The sequence below is a fragment of the Leopardus geoffroyi genome, chromosome E1, assembly GCF_018350155.1.
Source record: "Leopardus geoffroyi isolate Oge1 chromosome E1, O.geoffroyi_Oge1_pat1.0, whole genome shotgun sequence".
Lineage (NCBI taxonomy): Eukaryota > Metazoa > Chordata > Mammalia > Carnivora > Felidae > Leopardus > Leopardus geoffroyi.
The window spans coordinates 17,597,709-17,623,545 of record NC_059330.1 but is presented as its reverse complement, the minus strand read 5'-3'; the positions used below and the strand labels follow the sequence as shown (position 1 = coordinate 17,623,545).

At 53.4% G+C, this 25,837-nt stretch overlaps 1 protein-coding gene across 32 annotated transcripts in view; it reads right to left on the bottom strand.

The window, feature by feature from the left end:
* Positions 1 to 11,052: 11,052 nt before the first annotated feature.
* The window catches only part of MYO18A (myosin XVIIIA), a 102,706-nt gene continuing 87,921 nt past the window's right edge, over positions 11,053 to 25,837 (bottom strand). For 19 of the 32 annotated variants that reach the window (XM_045487840.1, XM_045487846.1, XM_045487847.1 and 16 more), the window contains 6 exons: positions 24,705 to 24,890; positions 24,267 to 24,406; positions 23,387 to 23,431; positions 19,745 to 19,867; positions 17,079 to 18,331; positions 12,364 to 12,476 (listed from right to left, as the gene is read on the bottom strand). In XM_045487840.1, coding sequence (XP_045343796.1) covers positions 17,083 to 18,331; positions 19,745 to 19,867; positions 23,387 to 23,431; positions 24,267 to 24,406; positions 24,705 to 24,890 — 1,743 coding nt within the window. In that variant the 3' untranslated portion in view covers positions 12,364 to 12,476; positions 17,079 to 17,082. Of the gene's footprint in view, positions 12,477 to 17,078; positions 18,332 to 18,487; positions 18,804 to 19,744; positions 19,868 to 23,386; positions 23,432 to 24,266; positions 24,407 to 24,704; positions 24,891 to 25,837 lie in introns of those variants that run through there. The other 13 variants (XM_045487860.1, XM_045487862.1, XM_045487867.1 and 10 more) reach the window with 4 other exon arrangements.

Genomic DNA, 25,837 nt, shown 5'->3' with positions numbered 1-25,837 from the left:
AGGCAGGCGGGGACCTCCAGGGGTGCTGCCCACCCCCAAAGCCAAAGGAAGCTGGTCCAGAATGCCCAAGAGGGAGGATCCGAGCGCTTCGTATTGGGGCTCGGATGGGGTCCTGGAGGGGATGTAGGCAATGAAGAGTCCGTGGGCACAGAGGAGAGGAAACACCATTGCTGAAGGTGGGGGTGGGGATGGACAACTTGAGGGTTTTAGAAACATTGAAGGATTTACCAAAACCGACCCACCTACATTATCTCCCTGCTTCCCTCCGGCCTGAGCGTGGCCAGGCATGCCCCTTCAGGCAGACCCTACGAATCTTCAAGATGGAAGGAAATCGCAATAAATCGGGCAGGCAATAAGAGACCTCTGGAAAGGCCGCTAGGGTCTGCACAGGCTGCAGGGGAGAGATAAGGGCAGCGGAGAGAAAGAGGCCAGCATGGTTGCCAACCAGACGAGGGAAAACAGAGGCAGGCTAAAAATAGGTTGGGGGTGGGGAGGGAGGAAAGCCAGTCCAGAAAAGAAGGGAAAGCGGAGGCAATCGATGCCATTGTGACTCTGACCCAATTCTTCCTCTCTCAGCCTCACCAAACTGAAAAACTAGGGGGTGACGGGGGAAGAGGGAAAGGTCTGGCCCAGAGAGAGGAGAGTCAGAAAGTCATGTGAGTCCTAAGACCTGGGCAGCTGTGGAGCACAAGTCAGTAATCGTGACGTGGAAAAGAGGGGGTAAAGTGTAGGTAGTACTAGTTAAACCCTTCCCAGAGTTTGGTGCCCCAGGACAGGTTTAAGAGCTTAAGGAGTATGAGTGTAACTTGGAAGGAGGAGGTTCAACTGTCTACAAAGGTGAAAGGAGGCGATGAGGATGAGTTAGTCTGGAGACAGTAAGCAGGAGTCACTTGACAACTTGAGTTTTACTTCTCAGGAAGGTGATTAAAGAGAATTTGGCTACTGGATATTTTATTTCTTTTATTTTTAAAGTTTATTTAATTATTTTGAGAGAGAGAGAGAAAGAGAGAGAGCATGAGCAGGGGAAGGGCAGAGACAGAGAGGGAGAGAGAGAGTTCCCAGCAGGCTCCACACACTGTCAGCGCAGAGCCCGATGCGGGGCTCGAATGCACGACCCGTGAGATCGTGACCTGAGCCAAAATCAAGAGTTGGACTCTTAACCAACTGAGCCACCTGGACAGGCATGGATATTTTACTTCGACGGCGGGCTTCCAGTACAGCAGGAGGGATTTAGGTTAGACCTCAGGAAATCCATCCCGCTAAGTAGATTTGTGAGACATTAAAACATGTACAGAAACACTCTTGTGGTATCCTTTCCTTGGACATCTTTAACAATGAGAGGCCCATCTATCTGGGCCTGTATAGGTTTTCCTGAAGGCTAGGGCCTCCCCAGAAACCTCTGGGAGACTTCCGGCTAGAGAGGAGATCTAAGGTTTTTATTACCCTTGAGGTAGGGTCTAAAATGGGTTTCTGGATCCGGGCCGATGGCAGGGCAAATGTAAGCACCTGAGCCAGCAAGGGGAGGCACAAGGTGGGCTGAGTCTGTAGGGCAGGGAGAAGCAGCAGAGACAAGGGGCGGGCTTCTAACGGGCAGGGCCCAGTGGCATTTACATAACTTTGAATAATGAATGAGCCCAGCTCTGGGGCTCCTAGTCAGCATGCTCATCTGCATCTTTATTAAGCTTTATAAATGATTCAGCTCCCTACCCCTTCCCCCCAGCCCCTGCCCAGCCTGCCCCAAGCATCAGGGTAGCTGATTGCTCATTATTTTAGACTAGATTTGTTTCACCAACATTCAGTGAGGCATGGAGTGGGGGACGCAGGAGGGAGAAACGTGGCCAAAAGGCAGGTGGAGTTGAGGGGAAGGGGACAGAAGCAGCAGCCACAGGAAGGCAGGCAGACGGCTGGGAGCTAGGGACCTGGGCATAATTCTCTAAATGGCTCCTGGGGCCAACATCTTCAGGGACGAAAAGTTTCTTAAGATTCCCCAAAAGGTGCTGGGTTCAAGTCCCATTCAATCCCCGGTTTCCCTCGCACCTGCTGCCAAGCCCCCCGCAGGCCCCTCGCTCAGCCACTCGAGCAGCCAAATGATGAGTACAGCCCCCAGGAAAGCTCTCACTTTTTCCTGAGGCAGGAATTTTGATATTTTCACACACACACACACACACACACACACACACACAAAATCTGCTACGCTTGCAAGGTAAGAACAGGCATCAGGCATTATTAGGGGAGAACGAGACAGACATAGACAGACACACATGGTATGTGGATTTGTAGGGACAAAGAAGGCTCCCGCCCACAGAGTTCGAGCCCACCTGGAGGAGAAGGCTGGAGAAGACGCGCAGCCTTCAGTGTGTCCCGGGAGGGTATGTTAGTGCCAAGTGCTCTGGGACCTGCCGGGTCTACCGGCTGGAGGCAGAGAGAGGTATTAAAAGCCTAGACAAGGAGGAGTTGGCAGGAAACTGGTAGGGGGAAAGGTAAAGCATTTCTCAACCCTGGCTGCACATTAAAACTACCCAGGGAGCTTTAAAAAATATGATGCTTGGGATCCACCCAAGACCAATTAAATTGGAATCCCTGAATGAGAAAGCCCTTAAGCACAGTATTTTTTCAAAGGCTCCTCAGTGTTGTTTCGATCCTGATTGGAACACATTTTTAAATTTTATATATGTACAGTTTATTAAATTATTAATATATAAAATAAAATCAGAGAAATCTAAACATTGGATATTTGGTATTAAGGACTTATTGATAATGTATTTAGGTGTGATATGAGTATTGTGATTACATTTTTAAAGTATCTTTGTCTTTTCTTTGAGGGATATACACTAAGGTATTTCTTGAGAAAGTGATATGTCTGGGGTCTACTTCAAAATAATCCAGTAGAGGGAATGGGAAAGTGGGTGGGGGTGTAGATGACGCAAGATTTGCTCAGTGTTGATAACTGTTTTGTTTTTAATTTGTTTTAAGTTTATTTTCTGAGGGAGAGAGAGAGAGAGAGAAAAGCATGAGTGGGGGAGGGGCAGAGAGAGGGAGAGAGAGAATCTCAAGCAGGCTCAGCACTGCCAGCTCAGAGCCCGATGTGGGGCTGGAACCCACAAATCCCATGACCTCAGCAGAAATCAAGAGCTGGTCCCTTAACTGACTGAGCCACTCAGGTGCCCCCAGTGTTGATAACTGCTGAAGCTGCTTGATAGAGAATTTCGTTGTATTATTCTTTTCACTTTTTGTATACAAAACAATAAACAGAGTTCCTTGAGTGTTTCTAATATGCAGCAGGGTGAGAACCACAGAGCCAGGCACTCAGCAGAAAAGGGGTCACCATGGCACCTCCGTGAACACAATTGGCTTCAAGCAGAGTAGGTTTGTGGGACCCTAAATGATAGGTGAGGGTCCTGACCGCAGGCAGAGCTGCAGAAACCACTTGGGGCGGGGGGGGGGGGGGATGATAGATAACAGAGATGCAGTTGGGGATGGGAGGCGTCCAAGCCTTCTTCCCCAGCCAGCACAGTCTCTGGGGACTCAGTCCCCATGCTCTGTGCACCAAAGTGCAGGGCGTTGGGAGTGGTCACTGGACAGAGGGTCACTGGGTGCCTGAGGCACCCAGAGCAAGAAGCCAGCTTCGCTCCTCTTTCTCAATCCCCAGCTCTCCTGATTCCACAGGAGCTGGACCCCATCTCAGCAGGCACCCCTCTTCCCCAGGCACCTGCCTTTCTTAACTGCCATCACCACTGCTTCCCTGCGCTGTCACTCCCCTGACGGGCTCATCTGCCCATGCCAGGGAACATTAGCCCAGCTGACTTCATCAAGGAGGTGAGGGAAGGCGACACAAATCCACAAAAGTATGGGCACCCAGGCACCCACCCCCAGCGGCAGAGCTGTCCTGAGCTGCTGAGAGATTGGCAGAAGCTTGGTTTCATTTGCATATCACTCCTTTAATAAACAATTCAAATGAATCCCAAATTTTCAGTTTTCTGCTATCCACTGGTGGGATCTCCTCACATTTGTCCCTGACACAGAGCAACCATTCCCACGTTCTCCACGTGCTCTTGTGAAATAACTTCCCGGCCAGGGGAGGGGTACGATGCCCCCACCCCACTCCGCGCCCCTCCCATACTGAACTTAGCCCGCCCCCCCCAGTCCCTCCCCCCACCCCTGCAGGCACCACCAGCACGGCATCAGGCTCAGTTTGGGGCTCTCGATCTGTCTTCTCCGCTCCATTACCTTCCCCTGATGGCCTCTAGGGGCTGGGGAGGGGAGAGACTTGGAGGGGGTCTATTTAAGAGATTTTTGGAATCTGTGCCTGCGCATCACCCGCTGCCATGAGTTATTTCAGCGCCGATGTTTGTCTCGAGCTGATTATTCCAGCCCGAGAACAGGTGGAGCAGCCTGCGGTGGCTTATTCGTCAGCCAAGGCCATCTGTTCCCAACAAGCTGAGATTTGTAGCTGATTTCTACTGGGGAGCAAGGAGTGGGGGTGGGGAGGGAGATGAAACTCACCCTGACGCCCCAGGGGACTTACTCCTCCTGGACCTTCTGCAAAGCCTGAACCCCCAGACATCCCCTTCTGACACCTATACCTTCTCATTTTCTCAGAGAACTCACTGGTCACTTGATGCTCTGAAACAGCAAAGATACTTTTTCCTTAAGGGGCTAAACCTTCTTAGATGGTCAGGTATGAGAAGCACAAATCGATCAGCCAGGCACAAAGTCTGGCCGTTGAGCCATGTCGACCCACAGAGATCTTAAAAAAAAAACAGTATACAACTGTGACACGCATATCCTAAATGACCTTTTGACTCTTGGCTTCTCCTTACCCATTCCGCCACACCAGTCCCCCTTCACCAACAGGAGTACAAGAGTCTCCTCGCCTCAACCTGTCTCCTGAAGGGCTCCCAGCTACACGGGAGGGCAGGTCTAGATGCTCCCCTGACTTCCTCTCCCCTAAATACCCTGTTCAAGTTCCACCCTCCAATCTGCTCCTTTTCCAGCTTCTACACTCAGCCGTGCCAAGAGATGCCTGCTGCTTTAAAAACGGCTTTCCCGGAGCAAGGGATCTAAGCAGTTTCTAAGCAGCTTTGCCACATGGTCCCCCCACCCCCCACCCCCCCCCCCTTTGGCTACTATTTCTATCTATGAAATGCCAGGAAAGAAGCTACTCTTAAAATCACACTAATATGACAATTTGGGGCTTTCTTTGGTGTTTGGCACAGATATATATCTGTACTGACTTAAAAAAGAAAAAAACCGAGGGGAGACTGGGTGGCTCATTTGGTTAAGCGTTCAACTTCAGCTCAGGTCATGAGTGGTGGTTCATGAGTTCAGTCCCGCTTTGGGCTCGCTGCTGTCAGCACAGAGCCTGACAAGGGGCTGGAACTCACGAACTGTGAGATCGTGACCTGAGTCGGATGCTTAACCGACTGAGCCATCCAGGCGCCCCGAGGTCCCTTCTAATGTTTATCTAACATCTGTGCTTTCGCGTGTACTTTTGTCATGTGTGCATGTTCCCTTAAGAACCCATTCATAGAGCTGTAAGACCGCCTCACTTTCTAGTTGGTTCTCTAGGGTTATTTTGCCGGTTCCTGGGAACAGACGCTCCTTCTCTGCTGTTAAATCTTGCCCAGTTGGCTCAGTATGTGGCCCACTGGAAAGACAGCCTCCACAGATGAGCTCTAGGACCCTCCAAGGCAGGCCGTGAGTTCTGTGCTTCTCGTGAAGCAACTTCCAGGGCAGTGCCACTCACTAGGGTCACTCTTCCCTCCTCTCCAGAGGATAGTATTCCTGTGGGGGCCAGAAGCAGCCTTCAGGCAAGGGTTCCAACCTCCAACTGCAACTTGCCAGTCCCCAGAACTAAATATGAGCCACGAGGCCTATTGTACCACACACGATTTTGTATTTTGCCTATTTACCAGTCATTGACCTATCTTTCAAAGACATAATGTTTCTAAGGCTATTGGCTGCCTCTAGTTGTTCCACAATGTGTGTGTGTGTGTGTGTTTTAAACTCCTTCTTTTCTGATTCTGTGCTTTCAAATTCCCTAGCGTCCTCTTTTCCTCAAATCCATTTGCTTCTTTCTCTAATCTAGTCAGATCATAGATGTGGCACAAAACATATAAAAATTTATTAAAATGTGGAAACTCTTTGACTCTTAAGCCACCTCAAATATAATTTGCCTGGATGGTGTGAACCTTAATATCCTTTTTGAGGTTTTCTCTCTCTCTCTCTTTTTGGTAAAACTGTCATAGCTGACTTTTGATATCTAAAGCAAATTCTATCTGCACATTTAAGTATTCCACTGGGAGATTTATGTCACTGACTTCAATCGCAAAGCACACATCCTTTTTGGAATCTCCCTCATGTATAGGACCCATCACTGGGATTTACACTACAAAAGACTCAATTTCTCTGTGAAATTCCGTCTAAACAAATCTAGCATCCTTGTTAACTCCAAAATGGCTATTGCTCTGGAAATCACTCCTCCCAGATCAAATCCCAGAGAATGGTCTGGATTTTTCCATCGTGCTGTAATGAAATTAGACTGAGGTGAATATAGCTTAATATATGCATTCCGGGCCATGTGGAACTGTTACTCATATTGTTGGCACAGTATATGCATGAAGCAGAAATGTGATAATGTATGGAGGATGCTCTGAAAATTTTAAGGAGCAACATAAATGTAAGGTTGACATTTCCCCCCAAAATGCCAAGAAGTGTTTCCTTACTTAGGCCAGGCCTTGGTGAATACCAGGCACACAGCGATTTAGAGATGAGGTTCTGGACAATGCTTCCTGGCACTCTCACATGTCCCTTTACCCTCTGACAAGGCCAGAATAGCCCGGAGGCTCCAGGGCAGTTGCTGGAACCAAGCTGAGGACCCTGCTAGGACACATATCACCTCTTTGAGCCTCACGGAGAGGACACTTCCGGGTTGTGATGAAGGTGAGAGGAGTAGTAAATGCTCAGCAAATGGGAACATAGTAAGTAGGTGCTCAGCAAATGGGAACTATTGTTAATTTTATCATCCTCCTCATCCCACGGGTCACTCCTGACAGGCCGGGAAGGGCACCCTCGTTCCCAGCTTCTGCCAGGGACTTCCAAGAGCCCCGAAAAGGCGGGAAACAGTATTGTCGGTCTGCTGAGCTCCGAGACCAGGGCTCGCGCCCAGGGAATCCTTGAAGGGCAAGGCCCACGGGCGCCGCCCAGTCAACTGCTTGAGAACCTTTTGAGCGTAGTGGCTTCCGGAGGTGCGGGAAGACCCTTCGGGCGGGGGCGGAGTCGGAGGCGAGGCGCTCCGGAGGCCCGGGTCATGCAAATGAGATATGAATATGCTAATACAGGCGGGCTCCCCACGATTGGGAGGGCGTCTGCCGGGACCGGCAGAGCCCGCGGGGAAACGGGAGAAGAAATGCAGAGAGGAAGCGGAGGCGCACCCGGGCTGCTGGACGCAACCGGCCCCAGACCGACTGGCGCTGGGAGAAGACGTCCCTCCCCCGGCACCGGCATCGCGCTGCCGGACTCGCGCCGCCAGCCGGGCCCTCCGGCTCCTTACCGAGGGTGATGAAGGGGTGGGGGTGGGAGGTTCTGTGGGCAGCAGTGAGGGGCTCCCTCCGAATTGAGAAGCCAAAAGGTTGTCAGCGGTACCACCTTGTTTTACAGATGGGAAAACTGAGTCCGAGAGATTACTGCCCCTTCTCCAGGGTCTCAGCGCTAGCGGCAGAAGCTCTCCGTGGAGTAGGTTCTTGTCTCCTTTTGTTTTGTTTTCACTCCGGCACGTGGACACCACTCTGTAGGTGAAAAAGCAGCAGCCCTAAATGCAGCAGAACTTGGTGCATTACCAAGCATGTCCCGGACTGCCCACCAGGCTGGAGGATTTAGAATAGAATTCTTCCTGGGGAAAGATGAAAGGAATTGGGGTGGCAGCCAGTAGCAGCAGCAGCAGGCAAGGACAAATTACCATAGGCCGGTCTGGAATGTGTTGCTGCGTGAAAGGTGAGGAAGTGTTCCAGCTTCTCTGAGAACTAGCTCAGAGGAAATGAAAGGGGAGCAGAAGGATTATGGTTAGATTTAAGGCAGTGCTTTCTCCCAGGGATGATAATGGGGCCCTTTATTCAGTGACCCAGGAAGGCTATGGACCCACCCACCCCCCTCCCTCGCTTCTGAGGGCTTTGAACCCAACTCCCTCTAGTCCTGAAGGGCCCAGCATGGAGGACAGGAATGAATGATTGACTTTGAAAAGTCCTCACTATTCAGGTAGGAGATCCTTTCCTGGGATGGGCCCCCTGGGCTCTTTGCTGAGGATGAGGACAGCAGACGCGCTGGCTCGGGGGCCCTGAGGGGAAAGCAGCAGTCATGGCATCTCTTGCAACACGCTCACTGCCAAATTGATTCAAATTGGCTTGGATATGAACATATGATTAAAGGAGCGGCGCGATTCATTTATCAGGAGAGATTAAAGAGCGGCATCTGCGCAGCCTAGCTGGGGGACAATTAAGGAGCAAATCGCTAAGTGTCTGTGCCACCAGGCATGGGGGTGGGGCATGGTGGGGGGACAACTGGGATAATCTGCCAAGAGGACACAGGACAAAAGGAAGTAGTTCAGGAGTCACTGTGGGCCCCTGTTGTCTCTGGGCATTGACTGGGCACCTTGGGGAGCCTCACAAGGCTTTGGGTCCCACCCATGCCTCTCATTAGACAGGAGACTCTATGGAGGCAGCTTTGAGCCTGGCACAGGGACAGATTTGCTGCCTTTTTTTCTAGAATCATTTACATCTTAGGGACCAGAGGTGCCCTGAGTGTACAGGTGAGGGCGGAACTTATGGAGCTCTGAAGGCACACCCAAAATGATTGGCCTTTGATGGCCCTACAATCTCTTGGACTCCCCCGGGGAGATGGTGCTGAGGGAATCGCTCCTTTCCTTCTTGGAGCCCAGCACCCTGGCCAACGGGCTTTGCTGCAACTTGAAGTGTTGGTCATGTGAGGCGATTTCCTGCTTCCTTGGCCTGTGGAGATCCCTACCACCACCTATCTTTCCCTGCCTCAGGGCCTTTGCTTAAGCTCTTTTTTTTCTGGTACACCTGTAGAAGCCTTTCTTCAAACCCCAGCTCAAAATACCAGCTCCTTTTAGAAGCCTTCCCATCCTTCTCCAACCCCCTCCCCCATCAAATTCCCAAAGCAACCTATTTGTCCTTCTCTTATGTCTCATGTAATTATTTCCACATGGGTCTGTCCCAATCTATGAGCCCCTAGATGACAAACACTATAATTTACTCCTCTCTACTCACCCAAAGCTTGCAGATATTAGTAGATGCAGTACCTACTTTGTATGTCTAACTCCTCCACTAGAATATCTGCCTTATGGGGCGCCTGGGTGGTGCAGTCGGTTAAGCATCCGACTTCAGCCAGGTCACGATCTCGCAGTCCGTGAGTTCGAGCCCCGCGTCAGGCTCTGGGCTAATGGCTCAGAGCCTGGAGCCTGTTTCCGATTCTGTGTCTCCCTCTCTCTCTGCCCCTCCCCCGTTCATGCTCTGTCTCTCTCTGTCCCAAAAATAAATAAACGTTGAAAAAAAAAATTAAAAAAAAAAAAAAAGAATATCTGCCTTATGACGGAAGAAAACTCATCTGTCCCCAGCACTTAGAACAGTGCCTAGGCCATGGCAGGCAGTTATGAAATATCTGAATGTTGAGTGAATGAATAATTAATAATATAAGCTTTCTGAATTGAAGCCCCAGGTCAGACAATTTGACAATGATGTTGGACTTTCCAGTTAACCTGACGCCTGAGTCAGTGCAGGTCAACAGAGCTGGGATCTTGTCTGCAGATGGGAGGGACTCTGTCACCCGTTCCTGGGAGAAATAGAAAATGCACCCATCTATTTGAGAGCATGAGTAAAAGATGAACATGAGGAGCCAGCAGTTTAAAAAAAAAAAAGGTAGGGGCGCCTGGGTGGCTCAGTCGGTTGGGCGTCCGACTTCGGCTCAGGTCATGATCTCACGGTTTGTGAGTTCGAGCCCCGCGTCGGGCTCTGTGCTGACAGCTCGGAGCCTGGAGCCTGCTTCGGATTCTGTGTCTCCCTCTCTCTCTACCCCTCCCCCACTTGTGTTCTGTCTCTATCAAAAATAAATGAATGTAAAATAAAATAAAAAATAAAAAATAAAGTTACTTTTATTACCTTTTCTATCCGACCTTGCAGGGGCGGTGGAGAGGGGTAGTCTTTTTCATTCAAGATGGGTCCATATTATACTTCTCTCCCACTCGTTCTGGGGGACTTTCCTCCCTCCTTCCCTTTCTTGACCCTTTCTGGGAGGCTGACATCGCCAGAGCCTTGGCTTCAGGGCTGTCTGATACCCTTTCCTGCCTACCTGTACAAACCAGGGGAGCCCGACTGACCAGCTGTGAAAGAAACTTTATGTGTGCCAGGATTATAACTGGTCACATTACAGAAGGTGGAGGAGGAGGAGTCGTTTGTTTTTTACCCTTCTGTAAGAGCTGCCTCATAGCTGTCAGTGAGCAGACCAAGTGTGGACTGAGGCATGAAGGCAGAGACTGGGCAGCGCAGAGAAGCCAGAACTCCCAGCCTACTCAAGTTGGCCTGTGGCCAGTGGGGTTGGGGGCCAGAGAGAGTTCTGGCAAGTTTTGATCAAAAAGTCATATTTGGAATGACTAAAATTAAACTTAAACTTTTTTTCTAGAAGGACTTGAAAAAAAGAGAGAGAGAGAGAAGCTAGGATCCCTGTAATTGGTGAGATTTAGTAATCAGAGGACCTCAACATTTCTGAGTGGAGGCCAGTGTAGGATGAGGCATGAATGGCTCTGCCTGATTGCAATCCACAAGCTCTTAGAATAAAAGGTGGGGTTTGTCTCCCCTGACCAATCTTCTCATTCTACCTTTGCCTGCCCCGGGTGACCTGCCAGAACTTTCTTTGTGGCACTGATCTGGCGTGGGAGTAGGCCAGAGACCCGGCCGCTTCCCCAGGTCCTTACCAGAACCCTGCCTCTGCTCCCCACTGACCATCTAGGACTTTACCTGAGCCTGAAGTAACAGGCAGAGCCAGGAGGAGAAGGACGTTTATTTCCATACATCAGGTAAACAGGGAAGAGAGAGCACAGCCCAGTGAGTACAAACCAATTGCGGGAGAGAAGGTGAGGGGGACAGCAGATGGGAGCTGCACCAGGCACTGCCCTTGGGTCCCCAAGTCTGGTATTATTGGTGGGATGACCTTTAGGGTGGGGCTGGGACTGTCCGGCCACGTGTTGTCTTGTCTCGGGGAAGTGTGTGGGGGCAGGGCAATTGGAAGAAGAAAAATGACTCAGGCTCAGGACACAAGGTGAGGACTCGTGTCTAATACACATCGGTACTGACCCAAACCCCCATCTTGAGTTTTTCTGATCACAAGCTCCCAACCCAAGGCCTTCCCTCTCAAGTTGGGCCTACGGTCCGGGCAACTTGGACAGAGGGTCAAGGAGGCAGTGCTTGGATAAGCCCCGAACTTATCGGCATAGGTGGAATGGGTTTAGTCTTAAATAGGTCATTGCACTTCACACACTGATGAGACGAAGGGGGTGGGGGCTGAAAGTGCCAGATGGTACATATGCACCCCTGTCTGTGTAGGCTTGCTCAACCCAAACCCAGAAGCACCTGAGAGCCGCTCCCCATGCTGACAAGAATCTGGACCCAGCTCCGCTCACCGGTCTCTCCAGCTGCACAGAGAAAGGACTGCTCTCTGAGGAGCGAAGCGGGAGATGAGATTCCCCTAGTCAGTCATTCCTGGAAACCCCAGCTGCCACCACAGCCCCCTCCCACTCTCAGGGATGCAGCTGTGATGGAGAGGGTGGGTATTTAAATTAAAAGTAAAAAGACAGCAGGCACTGAGAAGAGAAAGCCCTCACCCCAAGCCTGGGGGCGGGGAAGGAATTGCTGTTCCTGCCCCCAATTCCTCCCCATGGACCCAGCAACCTAGAGTGTCCCAGCAGGCAATCTGTCCACCGTCCCTGAGCAGGGGGCTGAGATGGAGGTCAGCTTGCTGGCTCCATGCAGTGCCAAGCCACCTGCCACTGCCCACAGTGCGGCCCAAGGTCGAAACCAAAAGTGTGGCATTTTGGAGGCAGAAGGAGCATTAAGTTCTCTTTTCAGAAACTCCTCTTCCCCCCACCTCTTCCATGTGGAGATGTCGGACACCCACAATTTGGAAAGCCCCCCAACCCCCTTGGGTCGGGTGTTTCCCATGCAGATCAGCAGTCAGGTGGGGGAGACCTGTGCCCCATCATTTCCTGGGAGAGGCGCTGTGGCAGTAGCCTTTGGGTGCCAGAGGTTCAGACCACTCCCCTGGGCTATGCGTTGGTCTCTGTCGGCTTGGCCTCTGTGTCGCTGTCACTCAGATAGTTATGGGAATATCTTGGCCTGGAGGTGCTGTCCAGAGGGTCGTGTTCATCATCTGACCGGTCAGGGGCAAGGGACTTCCAGTAACTGGTGGGGCTGCAGGGAGAGAGGAACAAGGTCACAGACGAACAGTGCTCTTAACTCGCGGCACCAAAGCCTTTGGGTCTGGGAGGCTCCCAAAGCCCTGTCATAGCAGTCCCTAAAAGCCACAAATTGAGAAGTAAATTCAATCCTATCTTGCTTGAGAAGCAATTCCGTCTTCCCCAGAAGACACTCAGAGTAGTAAGAGAAAGGAGCACATTGTTTTGATTCTGAAACCTTTTGAAATTCCCAGGAAAGCAACACTGTAGAGCAGTGGGTCTCAAACCCGAGTGTGTTACAAGGACTCCTGCATCCTTCCCTGGAGAAATTTTGATTTGCTAGCTTTTGGGTGGAACTGAGGAATTCCCCATTTTCAACTCCTCCCCAGAAGATTCTGATGGAGGTGGTCCATGGACCAGGCTGACTTGGAGAATGGCAGTCTGGTGATTATATGGCTACAACCTAAGGGAACCTCATTCCTAACACGATTCCTTCTAAGAAGGAGGAGCCTTCCCCACGGAATACTACCAGACCTTAACACTTTCTCCTTAGGCTTTCCTAAGGCCTGTGAGAATTTCTGCCCTTGACCGTGGCATCATCTATTCACCACAAGGATAGGAGACTCAGGATGTAGGAACTGGCAAGACGTCCATTTCAGGGTGGCATAGTTATCCCTTTCTTGGTATCATAACCCAGCCCTCTAGAGCTTTCATCAGGCCACTGGGAACCTCCAGCTTCCTCCCACCAGGATGTGAAGAAACATCATCCCCTGGATGGAGCAGGCTCATGGCATTCAGCGAGGATGGAACCTTCTGCTCCAGTCACCTTCTTTTTTTTTTTTCTTTCTTTCCCAAAGCCTGAGAGCCACCTTCCCCTGCCCCTCCCACCGCTGCTGCCTCTGCCGGTTCAAGTGCACCATAATTTCAACACTCTTGAACAAAATGCAGCACAGAGAAGCTCCACCCCTACCAGCGTCCAGCACTCAGAGAGTCCCCGTCCAGTGCTCCCAGGGACACAGCTCTGCTTCCGGATCCTAGAGAGCTTCCACTGGCATAAACAGGAATTCGGTGACCCCTCTGCCCACAATTCTGCTTTAAGAATCTGAGGCGGGGAATCTTGTTTATAGCCCCTTTGAAGTTCTACCCCAAACCCGAAGAGGAGGAAGCAGGCTTCTGAGAGAAAGAATCAAATCCTTCACTTTTCCATCTGTGTTGTGAAGAAAGGGTTTGGCTATTGAGTACTTCCAGCGTGTGAGACATCGTCCTAGGCAGTCTGGATATGCGTCTTATTCTTCACAAGAGCCCTATGAAAAGTCACCAGGAAGCTGGTTCAAAGAAGCATCTTGCTCAAGGTCATATAGCCACTATGTACATTTGAACTTGGACTCTTAGACCTCAAAGCTTTTGCTGACTCCACCCGGCCACTGGATTGGGTGACCCGAAGAGGAAACAAGACCAAACCTGAATGCTCCCCACAGGCCCATGGTGAAAGCCCAGGGGGTGTGTAAAGATAGGTTTCTCTCTCTGTCTCTCTTTCTCTTTCTCTCTCTCTCTCTCTCTCTCTCTCTCTCTCTCTCTCCCTCTCCCTGGGGAGAAGGAAGAGCCTGATAGACTACATGTTCAATTATGCAAAATGGTTCAGGAATGGGGCAGTCTGGTTAATAGTTATCATATTTCTCATGAATGAATTACCATTTTTAAAGGAATCAGAATAGCACAAAACACATTTAATACAAACTAGACTGAACATAAATGAGTCTTACTTTGATGGGCCAAAGGCACTTAAGGACTCTAGGGTGTCTCAGGGACGAAATCATAAAGCTCAATGATGACTGTGCACCATAGAAAAAATTGGGGTTATTTTAGCTTTTGGGTTGTTTGAATTCTAAATTAGTGGGAGCCTGGTTTTATTTTCATGTTTGAGATAGAATTTCTGGGCACCCAGTGCTAAGGTCTGCTCTTGGGCACGGGAAGGACTGATTCTGTGAAAAGGCAGTGTGGTTATTTTGGGGGCAGCTGGGGGGCAAGGCAGATGCCAGGACTGGGACCCAGATGCCAATGGGGCGCTGTCGGGTAGGGGCCGGCCCGAATTCCTTTCGATTCCCCCCACGTCTCTCCTTAGAGTAGGGCCGCGTCCCCCATCCCTATGTCCTTGTGCCCGCCAGGTTCCAACACTGCTCCATCCAGGTGCTGGGTAAGTGGCACAGGTGGCGGGGGTCAGTTCCACGGAGCCATAAGATACCCTTGCCCCTGGCTGGGTGTTCTTCAGCCAGTCTCCTTTGTGGCTTCTATCGGCACAGCTGTAGAGCCAACAGCAGGCAGCTAGCCCCCTCCCAAGGGCAAGAGTCCGGGCTGGCAATTTGAACATTTTAACCAAATTGTTCCAAAAGCTTTCCTCCCCACAAGCCAGTGTCTCCAGCGCCGCGCTGTCACAAACAATTTGGTGTATAAACTAATTCCTGCTGGGTGAGCCCAGGGTGGCAGGCCCCTCCCCTTGCCTCTGCTATGGATGCGTTCGTGTTCTGAATTCTCACCGGTCCCCATCACCAGATGGGAAGCTAAGCCATCACTCTGCCCCTGCCCCCATTCTACCCAAAGTCGGTTCATGCTGAGTCTGACTAGGTCCTCCCTTCCCTGGCCCTTCTCCTGCCAGCTCTGTATTGACTGGCAAGCTTTTGGCTCGGCGCCCACTCTCCCCGCAGTGAATCCAATCCTCCCCGGTGGTGTTGTATAGGGTTTCAGGATCACTCCTGTCTTGCTGGCAGACAAGAGGAACTGTGCTGGTGGCTGGGGGAAGAAACAGGTTTTATGTGGTTTTGTTCTTGCTGGTCCTGGGGTCAAGGGTGACGATGGGCTGAGGGCATCGGGTCCGAAATACACCAGTTGCCGGGCAGCGTGGAGGGGCCTGGTGAGGCCCACGTCTCCCTCTTCAAGCAGGGGTGCAGTGCTCAGTCTGGCCTTCTGTCTTTTCCAAACCACCTGATGGCCCATCAACTGACTTCCTGCATTCAGGGAGCAGGGCACTCAGCAGGGCTGCGGAGGGGAAGGCTGAGCTGGTAGATACAATATTGGGACTTCAGCCTTTGCTCACTGTGGAGCTGACAACAGCTCCCCCGTGCAACGGAGATGCTTTCTGCTCCTCCCAGAGCATCCCGCAACCACTGCCACAGGGGGGGAAGCGACGGAGCAGTGCTGAGCCCAAGGGCTTGGTTTCAGAGCAGCTCAGGGCCAGAGGAATCCAAGATGTCTGTCCATGAGCCTGGGCTGGGCTTAAATTCCACCCTCCTCCACCATCCCCCTAATTCCATCCCATCACCCATCTCCAAATAGCTGCAGGTAACTTTCACTTCTACTTGCTCCTTTCCTTAAAACATAACTGGTCCCTTTGGGTATAACCCGGCCAAGTCAATGCACGTGCTCAGCCACCCCACGGCCCAAGAGGCCCACAAACATGCGACAGGTGTGTGTTAGTTCATGCATCGGGGAAGCAAGGCCCCTGCCCCAGGGGGCTGCGCTCTGGGGTCACACCTCCTGGGAAGCAGCAAGCTTGCCCTGGGAGGGTGCCAGGCTGAAAACAGCTTCACATAACCAGGGTGATCCAAATGTCACCACCCACCAGGGAAACCGGGAACAATGGGATTCCAGTGAGTCAGTTTCTGCCTTCTTCTGAGGTGGGGGTGTGGGCATAAAGGGCCCAACTGCTAGATCTCCCTTCCCACAGAGAGAAGGCTGGGGGAGGCAGGAGAGCCAGGAGGGGGCTGTCACTCAGCAGCTGCTAATTTCTATTCATTATAACTTTTTAAGATGAGCTGAGCTGAGGCGACGCCCATGTGTGGGCTTCAGGTGGGAGGGCTGGGGAGGGAGTCAGGGAACTGCGGGTTTGAGGGAGGGTGTGGTGCAGCCCCGTGAGCCTTGCTGTCTGAGGCTTGACGCGCGTAGCAGGGAGGAAGGTGGCGTGGCAGGGCAGTGTCGAGAGCCGAGCCAAAGGTCCCGTAAGAGAGGGCGGCCACTGACACACCAGCTGGGCCACTGACACACCAGCTCGCCCTCAGGGGTCGGCTAGAGCCCTTTCCCAAGCCCAGCCCATTGGGGGCGTAGACAAAAGCCTGAGGCACACACAGTAAACATTTCACCTGTGTGCTCTGCCTTGGGCCCTACAGGGGAGGAGTGGTGGAGAGCAAGCCTAATAGACTCCATTCAGATCCCAGCACATCACTTCCCAACTGTGTGACCCTGGCCAGTGACTTAACTTCCCTGAGCCTCAGCTTCCTCTTCTATAGAATGGGGCTAGTCAAGCCTTTGTTATGGAGTTAGTGTGAGGATGAAGGGAACAAAATGTGGCAAATGTCTAGGAGGTCCCCCGGCACCCGCGGTGAGGACTTAGTAAGTGGGAGCTGTGCCGGACCGTCCTCAGCAAGGTCAGCTGACTGGGCTCGGGGCAGAGAAGGACTAACCAGCTCGCTGGCCCCACTCTCCAAGGCAGCCAGAAAGCTCTCTGAGGCCAGGCCCGCCGCAGAGGCACGCAGGAGAGGCCTGGGTGGTGGCGGGTGGGGTCGGGCACGTTAGTTCACACCGAGCGGCACACTCCATGCTGCACCCCATGCCGGGCGCCACCTACTGCACTAGTCGCTCTCGGGCCGGTACAGGTACCGCATCATCAGGCTGTCCACTTCCTTCTTGCGTTTCTTCTCCTCCTTCCGAGACGGCCGGTGCGCCTGCCTGGCCTCTTCACCTTCTGCAGCCGGGCCCTTCTTCACGCTCGAGCGGCTGTGGCCTGACACAGTAGAGCCACTGGATGTCGATGAGGACTCCGACTCTGTCTCCGCTCTCTTTCTTCTCGATTTGGACTTCTTCTTGCTCTTCCGAGAGCGCCCCTTCTTCCGCCGCTTGTGCTCCGAGGAGTCCTCGGAGCTGGAGCTGGAGCTAGAGCTGGAGCTGCTCCTTCTCCTGCTCCGGCTCTTCCGGCCGCTGCGGGAGCGGGAGACGTCAGCGGCAGAGGCCGAGCGGCGGATGCTGGTGGCCCGCGCTGGGAGGTCCAGTTGGGCGCTGCGGGCACTTTGGATGCTCTTCCGGTCGTCCTCCTCGGAGTCGGGCTCCAGGCTGCTCCTCTGGAACGGGACGGGTTTGTAGCTCAAGACCTCGTTGATGGCGGCCTCCAGGTCTGGGTCCAGGTAGGAGTGACGGCTGACGGGGCGGATGCTGGAGCCGAGAGGCTCATCCGTGGCAGAGGGCGAGGCGTGTGGCCGCGGTGGCACCGACAGGCTGCGGGCCAGCGACGGGTGGCTGTACTGGGAGTGGGCCTCGCTCAAGGCCACACTGGCTCCGTCATCCCACGCATCCAGGCAGCTCTGGCCCAAGGACAGGCGGGAATCAGGGCTGTCCCGGCCCAGGCCCGAGGCCCGGCTCAAGGAAGGACTGAGGGTCCTGGACAGGGTATCGAGCCGGGAGGTGCTGCGCCGGGAACTGGGGGAGCCTGAGAGCGAGAAGCTCATGGAGGAGCGGGCCCCATCCTCACCGGAGCCGCGCCGTGTGGCTGAGGAGGCCCGGCTGGTGGGGGCAGAGACGGTCGAGGCCCGGTCGAAGTCTGAGCCCCACCGCTTCTCCAGCCCCCGGCCAACGCGACTCCGGGTCTCGGAGAAGGTGGAGCCGCATTCATCTTGCTCTTCCCTGGGGCCTGTGCGGGTCTTCCGGGGGGGCCTCTCTGGGGAGGCTGCCCGCTCGCTCAGGGTGGTGAAGAGCGAGTCCTCGTCCCCAGTGCCCCCGATGGAGTCCTTCAGGGTGAGCCGTTTCCGGTAGCTCAGAGAGCTCAGCACGGAGGCTGGCCTCTCCTCCACCCCCTTGCCCTCCTTCCCAGAGGTGTTGAGGGCCGTTCTAGGGGAGGGAGATGAGGTCAGGAAGAGAGAACCAGTAGTGGATTAGAGGCAGCCCAGAGAGAATGGAGGGGAGGGGAAGGGAGGGAAGTGGGAGGGAGGGAGGGAGAGGGGGAGGGAAAGAGAGAGAGAGAGAGAGAGAGAGAGAGAGAGAGAGAAAGAGAGAGAGAGAGAGAGGAGCCGGCATCAAACCCAGAGAATAAAGATACAGAGGGAGGGAGGAGACAGGAGGCAAAAGGAGCGAGCAGCAGCACCCTGGCAAAGTGGCAGCGAGAGCATCGGAGGAAATGAAGCAAAATAATTTGCGTCAGTGAAAATAGCTTCATGGAGAATGTCATGTAAATTAGACCATTGTTCTATTTCATCACTTTTCCCCCTCTAAAACGTTTAGTTCAATTTATTTCATTGTCAACTACCTGGAGCCTTGTGCCACACCGTGGTGAACGGCAGTGGGGCGGGGAAGGCGGCATTATCTGCAATAACAAAATGTTGTTTGGCTGAATAAATTAAACCAATTAGAGGGGGCCGCTGGGTGCTTGTGGTGAGGGGCTGGACTTGGGAAGGGGCCTCAGGGGAGTTGGAGAAGGCGAGGGATTACTTTACAAAGCAGCCTGCCCGCTACTCTGGGAGGGGGTGGAGAAGGGTGTGCCCTGGTGGGGATCAGGATGGTTCAGAGTTGGGGAGAAAGTGGGAGGCGGGGAGCCAGCAGGGAAACAGCTTGAGGAGGCCTTGGAGCAGAGGACAGAGGATCTCCCTCCCTGCTGCCATGCTGGCTGGGAAGTGAGGGACGAGGAACGTGGAGCCCCGGATTCCAGGGGTAGCTGTCTGTGTGATCAGAAGCCTGTGACTTGGCTGGACAATAGGGAATGAGTTCTCCCAGTGGATGGGTGTGAGCAGGAAGCATGGGGGTGGTGGCGAGGGGAAATGGTGAAAAGATCAGAAGAAGGAGAGAATGGGCAGAAAAAGACAGAAATGGAGCTGTGACAGGGGAGTCAGGGGAGCCAGTGTCTTTTTCTGCCGGCTTCAGGGGCCCAGCCAGCCCTGTCCGGGGTTGTGGGATCCGGAGTCTCCTTATGCCACCTTCCAGTCTTGATTCCAGGGCCCAAACTTTTGGGTAGTTCAACCGACATTTGTCAAATGAGTAAGTGGGGATGAAGTTAAACCCACGGCAAACCGAAGCCCTGAGTCTGGTAGGAAAACATCGCTTGGGAAAAACAAGGGTGCCACCAACCCTGACCTGACACTGAGCCTCCTGGCGCATTGCACACGCTGGGGGCATGCCTGGGCCCCTCTGAGGCATGCCAGGCAAGAGACGCGGTGGCATGAGACCCGGCCTCTTTGGGATCCAGGCACTGCTCAGCTATCCCCGGGCCAGGAGGTGGCCTTTCCTCCCAGCTCAAGGCTGCACGCTCACCTGGAACTCTTCAAGCTGCCATCATCGGACGCTGCCTTGGAAGGCCCCTTGTTTTTCGACAACCATGACTTGACCCCGTCGACCCGGTCCTCCAGCTCAGAGTCCACATCTGAGTCCCCCTCGCTGTGGGATGAGGAGCAGAAAGGTAGGCAAGGCCGGGGAGGGAGTGATCACCCGCTGCCCAGGAGGGAGCACTGACAGGGCGGCAGGTTTTTCTCGGGCAGGGGTGGGATGCGGGTGACATGCACATCAGTGAGTCAGGAGGGGAACAAGAGAGGTCAGATGGGGCACACCATTCACAAGGACCCGGCCCCACTCAGCAGGCCACACTGTAGGACAGCCACCAGGAAGACCCTGAGGGGCACGGAGGCACCTCCCATTCTACTTTCTGTGACAGCCCACTGTTCAGCCAAATAAGTCCAACGGGGATGACGGGGAAACCATCCATGTATCAGTTACAGCTAAATGGCTCTTGGTTAAAAAGAGAGGATTCGGGGGCGCCTGGGTGGCGCAGTCGGTTAAGCGTCCGACTTCAGCCAGGTCACGATCTCGCGGTCCGGGAGTTCGAGCCCCGCGTCAGGCTCTGGGCTGATGGCTCAGAGCCTGGAGCCTGTTTCCGATTCTGTGCCTCCCTCTCTCTCTGCCCCTCCCCCGTTCATGCTCTGTCTCTCTCTGTCCCAAAAAAAAAATAAATAAACGTTGAAAAAAAAAAAATTAAAAAAAAAAAAAAAAGAGAGAGGATTCGTAGGCTCTACGGCCACTCCCGGAAGCCTATTCTGTTTCTTGTGTGCACACTCCCAGAAATGGGGCTGTGGCTACTGCCATTTTCCATGCCTTCGCTGTGAGAGCCTGACCGCTGGCCGTGGGTCAGAAAAGACCAGGGCAGCTTTCTGGCTTCAGGTTAGCTTGAACGGGAGGCCCCTCAGCTGCTGGCAGCGCTAAGCTAACCGAGCACCACAGGCCAGATCCCAGACCGGCCCTGTGACTTCCCCGGCCCTTAAGAAACAAAGAAAAATGAGGAGGGGGTGTCAGCATTTCCTGAGGTGCTAGCACAGTTTCGGGATTCAAACTGCACCCTGGAGATCCACTTGAGCCCAGAGAGTACCAGACATTGGCTCTGTCTCTCTGAGTCTCCTCTCCCCCTCCTCCCCAGTCCTTGCTCCCCAGTTCTGCTTTCTGGCCACGGCTTTGTGGCCAAGCTGGCCTGAGCCCTCTCTACTTGCAGAAAAGCCCAAAGGAGTCAGAGTCTGAGGCTGGAGTCATGGTGACTCCTTCACAAAGCAGTGGGGGCTTAGAGACAGCTTCTGAGTGAGAATGCTTCTAGAATTCTGCAAAATGTCTGCTCACCACATTCCCCTGCTATGGATATGCTGGGATTTCTCCTCGATATAAATTTCCTTTCCTCTGTGTCAACAGGAGCAGGCCCATTCCTGAATTATGTTCTTGAATAAATAGCCACACAGGCGTGTGTGTGTGTGTGTGTGTGTGTCCGTGAGGGCGTACACACACACACACACACACACGCACGCCAGAAACCAGAAACCACCAGACTCTGTTCTGGGGACTGTGAGAGAGCATGACCCGTTGGGAGGGGAACAAAGAGGCATATTTTATGGGCTTCCATCAAATACAGAATTATAACGAAGACGAGGCTGGTTGATGTCCTGGGTAAACAGGAGTTTAGCAGACAGCCCCGAAACCACTAATGCAAGCCCTGTGCCTGTCCGAGCCTGGCAGATTTACTATGGTGCATGGGCCCCATGGAACGCCAATACCACCTGATTTATACACCCGTGCAAAAAACCTCCTTCTCTAGCTTCAGAGCCTGTAATTTATCACCACCGTTCATAACCATATTGATTGCCTTTAGAAAGGAGGTGCTGTATGCATCGCAAAATCTATGTCTACATGTTAAAAGTGTTTCTGTATAAATCTCCCTTAATACTGCACTGTTTACTGCTTTCATTAAGGTTATGGCAATAACAACTGTATCTCTAAGTAAATCGAAACATTATTTTTCTGCCCGCCTTAGCACACTCACTCACTGGCTTGCTCGATAACTTGGAGCTGGGGCCCAGAGCTGCTGAGGACGGAGCCACACCACCTCTGCCATCAGCAGGATTGTGGCTGGGACTGCCCACCCCAGTGCGCCTGCGTGAGTGCACACTGGGGTGTGCGTGTGTGTGTGTGTGTGTGTGTGTGTGTGTGTGTGTACTCATGCATGCACGCACGTGCCCATGCCTGGAAATGGTTTAGAATATGATCTTAAATGCGCATTTTATCAGCCCTCGAAGCTCCTATAGTCCAAGGATGGCAGGGCTAGAACACACAGGGGACAGACAGTCGTGGACCCAGAATACGAATTTCCCTCCTTACATTCAGAGCAGCAAACGGGTTGAGAAGCTAGCTTGGCTGCCCTCACCTTCCCTTTAGTTTCGAGCACATAGATGATGTTTAGGTTCTTTTTCTTAAATAATCAGGCCCGTAAACAAACTCCAGGGGCAGGCAGGCTCAGGGGGCAGTTGAAATTTTAAATGGTCGGAATTAAACCTCGAGTCAAATACAATTTATGTCCAGGCTCATGTGCTATTAGTTAACTGGGAGCCGAATCGCGGGGGAACAAACAAACGGAGACAGAATGGCGAGGGATATTAATTGTGTGTGACAACCGGGCTCCAGCGGCCCTCTATCACTGTTACACACTATTACATTTATCATTAGCTCTCACGGAGTCCTTTGCGTGGCCGCCAGCCCATCCTGGCCAGGGGAGGAGGCCTGCCAAGCCAGAGGGAGTAGGGGGAGGAAATCCAATGCCACGCTAAAAAAACAACCTCCAAACAAACAGCCCTGACGAACTTGACGGAGGATCACTCCGATCCGCCTGAAGGCCTGCACATCTCACACCCGCCGTCCAGCTCCCACCCAGAAAGAAAGAATCGAGAGAGGGCGGATATGCTGGGCTCCCTGCCACCTGACAGACAGGCACCAGCGCAAATGCCTGGGGCCTCCCTGTGCCCAAGGCGCCCGCAGGGAGTAAAGTAAACACATCTGGCTGCGTTCCCTTCCCTTGCCAGTTCCCTCCCCCCTGCCACTGCTCCCGGGCTGTGATTAGCTGCCTGGATGCCTTCCCCAAACAAGTAACTGCTAGATGCTCCTCACCTTGTACCTTTGTCTGCCACCAGAAGGTGGTGGACCTTTCAAAATGAAACATACCCGCTTCTTTTGGGTAGCTTGGGCTCCAAAGGAGCCCCAGGATATGGAAAAATCCAGCCCGAACAGACTTTTTCCCAGAGAAATAGGCTGGGAGGCTTGGTTTCTGAGGAAGGAGAGGGCTGGAGCTCAGGAAGGCGGATTGTGGGTACCACCGAATGAGGCTGAGCTCTCTTTTCTGATGGAGCCCCCGTCCTGCACACCAAGGGCATGAGTGCCAGCCTGCACCTCCCTGGGGTAGCGCCTCACTGCCCTGGCCTTGCCTCCCCTCAGGGCAGAGTCAGTGGTGTTAGCGTGAGACCAGCTTGGAGAGTGTGCAAGAGGCCGTGTCCACGTGCGGCATGCAGTGGGGACCCTGGGTGAAAGCCAGTGTTAGGGGCAGTTAGACACCACAGAAGGAGAGGCAGAGAGCGCCTGCGCCCCAGTCCTCACGGTTTATTCTTTCTTTTCTGATACTTTGTCACCATGTCCTGCAAACTGGAAACAGAAAGAAAATGGTGGGCTAGGGGGACAGAAGAAGAAGATTGAAAAACCAGTGGGCAAAGCAAGGGTGGACCTCTCAGCCAAGGTGGACACCCTGAACAAGACATGGCTCTGGCTGGCTGAGACCAGCTGGGGGTGGGGGGGTGGGGCGGGGTGAGTGACAGTGTATCCTCAGAGGGAGGTCTGGGCCGCCCCGGGGCACTTTTTCTCTGCCCCCAAGGAGCAGGCTTCTTATGTGGGCCAGGACCCACTTGCAGGATGGGGCATCAGCGCTCAAGCAGGAAGGGGGCAGGTCTGGGGGTGGGGGTCCGCCCAAGGCAGCCTTCGGAGTTTCTCCAGGGCCTGACCCTCACCCTCCGGAACTGCTGGTCTACCTGCCTTGTGACTTCTTCCTGAGCCTAGGACTATAAATCTCTCTCTCCGAAACCATTCCCTGGGTGGGTTTTATGAGAGAAAATCTCTGGCATGGTAACAAGGTACCATGGGCCTTAAATCTCTGCTTTCCCCAGAGTAGGGCAGGCGCCATCGGAAATGCAGCTAAACGGGGGAATAACTCATTGTGAACAGGCAGAGCTGGAGAGCCAGGTTCCTGGGAGGCCTGAGGAGGGAGGACAGGGAGCGGGAGGGAGGGCATCTCACCCGGGCAGCACCGGTCCTGCCCTCGGTCATTACAGGACAGGGTCCATGCTGGGGTCTGGCGATGAGGGAAAGGTGGGCTAGTGGCTCAGTGGCAGGGAGACAGAGACTGCAGCTGTTCTACCTCGTGGCCTGCTCCACAGGTGGTCAGAGGGCCTCGGTGCGGCCGCCGCTGCCACAGAGGCCCCCTCACCTGGTGATGAGGTCCTCATTCCCATCGCTCTCCATCTCGTCCTCGATGGCGGCCTGCAGGTCCCCAATGCGCTTGAATGCCAGCTTGAGATCGGCCTGCAGGCTCTGGTTAGCGGCCTCCAGGCTCTCCAGATCCATCTCCTAGGAGGGAGAGGGGGCAGTCGAGTTCACCGGAGGGCCCGTCTCTATCTGGCTGCTCTAGAGAAAGCCCGCTGCAAGTCTCTCCAGGCCGGGAAGGAGCGCCATGGAGGCGTCATGGAGCTCCAGATGGAGACTCGGGCACTGCCCCCGGCCCTCTGGCCTGGCTTCGGGACATGTTCCTCTTCTTTCCAGAGATCTAAACTCTGGTTTCTTTGTGGCCCATCCCCCACCCCAGCCCAGGGGAGGCTTGCACCCAGACAGCTGCCTGCTCGGGGCCCTGCGGGTTTCAGCACGTTACCAGTTCATGCTTCTTGCGGCTCGCCTCGGCCTCCTTCCTGGCGAGCTCGCCCATCTCCTCCTTGGTGTCGCGGAGCTGCCGCTGTAGCCTCTTGTTCTGCTCCTTCTCCCGGTTCTCAGCTGCTGTGCGCTGATCCCGCTCCTCAGTCAGCTTCTCCATGTTCTCCTTGAGCCGGCTGGCCAGGCTCTGGAGGGGGAGGTAGGGAAGAGAAGCCCACCAGCTAGTCAGAGACGAGAGTGTGGCTCTGACGAGACTCCAGAGTCAGGAGGCCTGGGGTCCAGCTCTGGCACCACCACTCGCTGCTAGGTCTGCTAGGTGGGCAAGAATTAAAGCTCTCTGAAGAGCCTTCCTTTATCTTTTTTAAAATAAATAAATTAATTAATTGATTTGAGAGAGAGAGCGAGAGTGAGAGCGAGAGAGAGAAAGAGACAGAGTAAGCAGGAAAGGGGCAGAGAGAAGGAGAGACAGAATCCCAAGCAGGCTCCAGACTGTCAGCTCAGCCCAAGATGGAGCTGAAACCCACGAATTGTGAGATCCTGACCTGAGCTGAGAGTCAGATGCTTAACAGACTGAGCCACCCAGGTGCCCCCTTCCTTTATCTTCTGTAATATGGGAGAATAACACCTACCGCAGTCCTCTGGTGTCTTTTAAAAAAAAAAAAAATTTTTTTTTTGATGTTTGTTTATTTTTGAGAGAGAGAGACAGAAAGAGAGAGACAGAGCGTGAGCGAGGGAGGGGCAGAGAGAGAGGGAGACATAGAATCCGAAACAGCTCTAGGCTCTAAATTGTCAGCACAGAGCCCGATGCGGGACTCGAACTCACGAACCGCAAGATCATGACCTGAGCCAAAGTCAGCTGCTTAACTGACTGAGCCATCAAGTCATGCCCCTCCCCACCCCCAGGGTCTTTTAAAGATTAAATAAGGTAAAGTATGTGAAGGCACTTGGGATGATGAAAGGTGCTATCATCATCATCATCATCATCATCATCATGACCAAGGTCAGAGGAACCCTCTGGCTACAGCCTGGGTCTGTCCACATTGATACCATGTGTGGGGCCTCCACAGTCAGCAGGACTTCCCTCAGGGACTCTGAACCCAGCAGCTCCAAAAGCTAGATCCTGTGCTTGGAGGT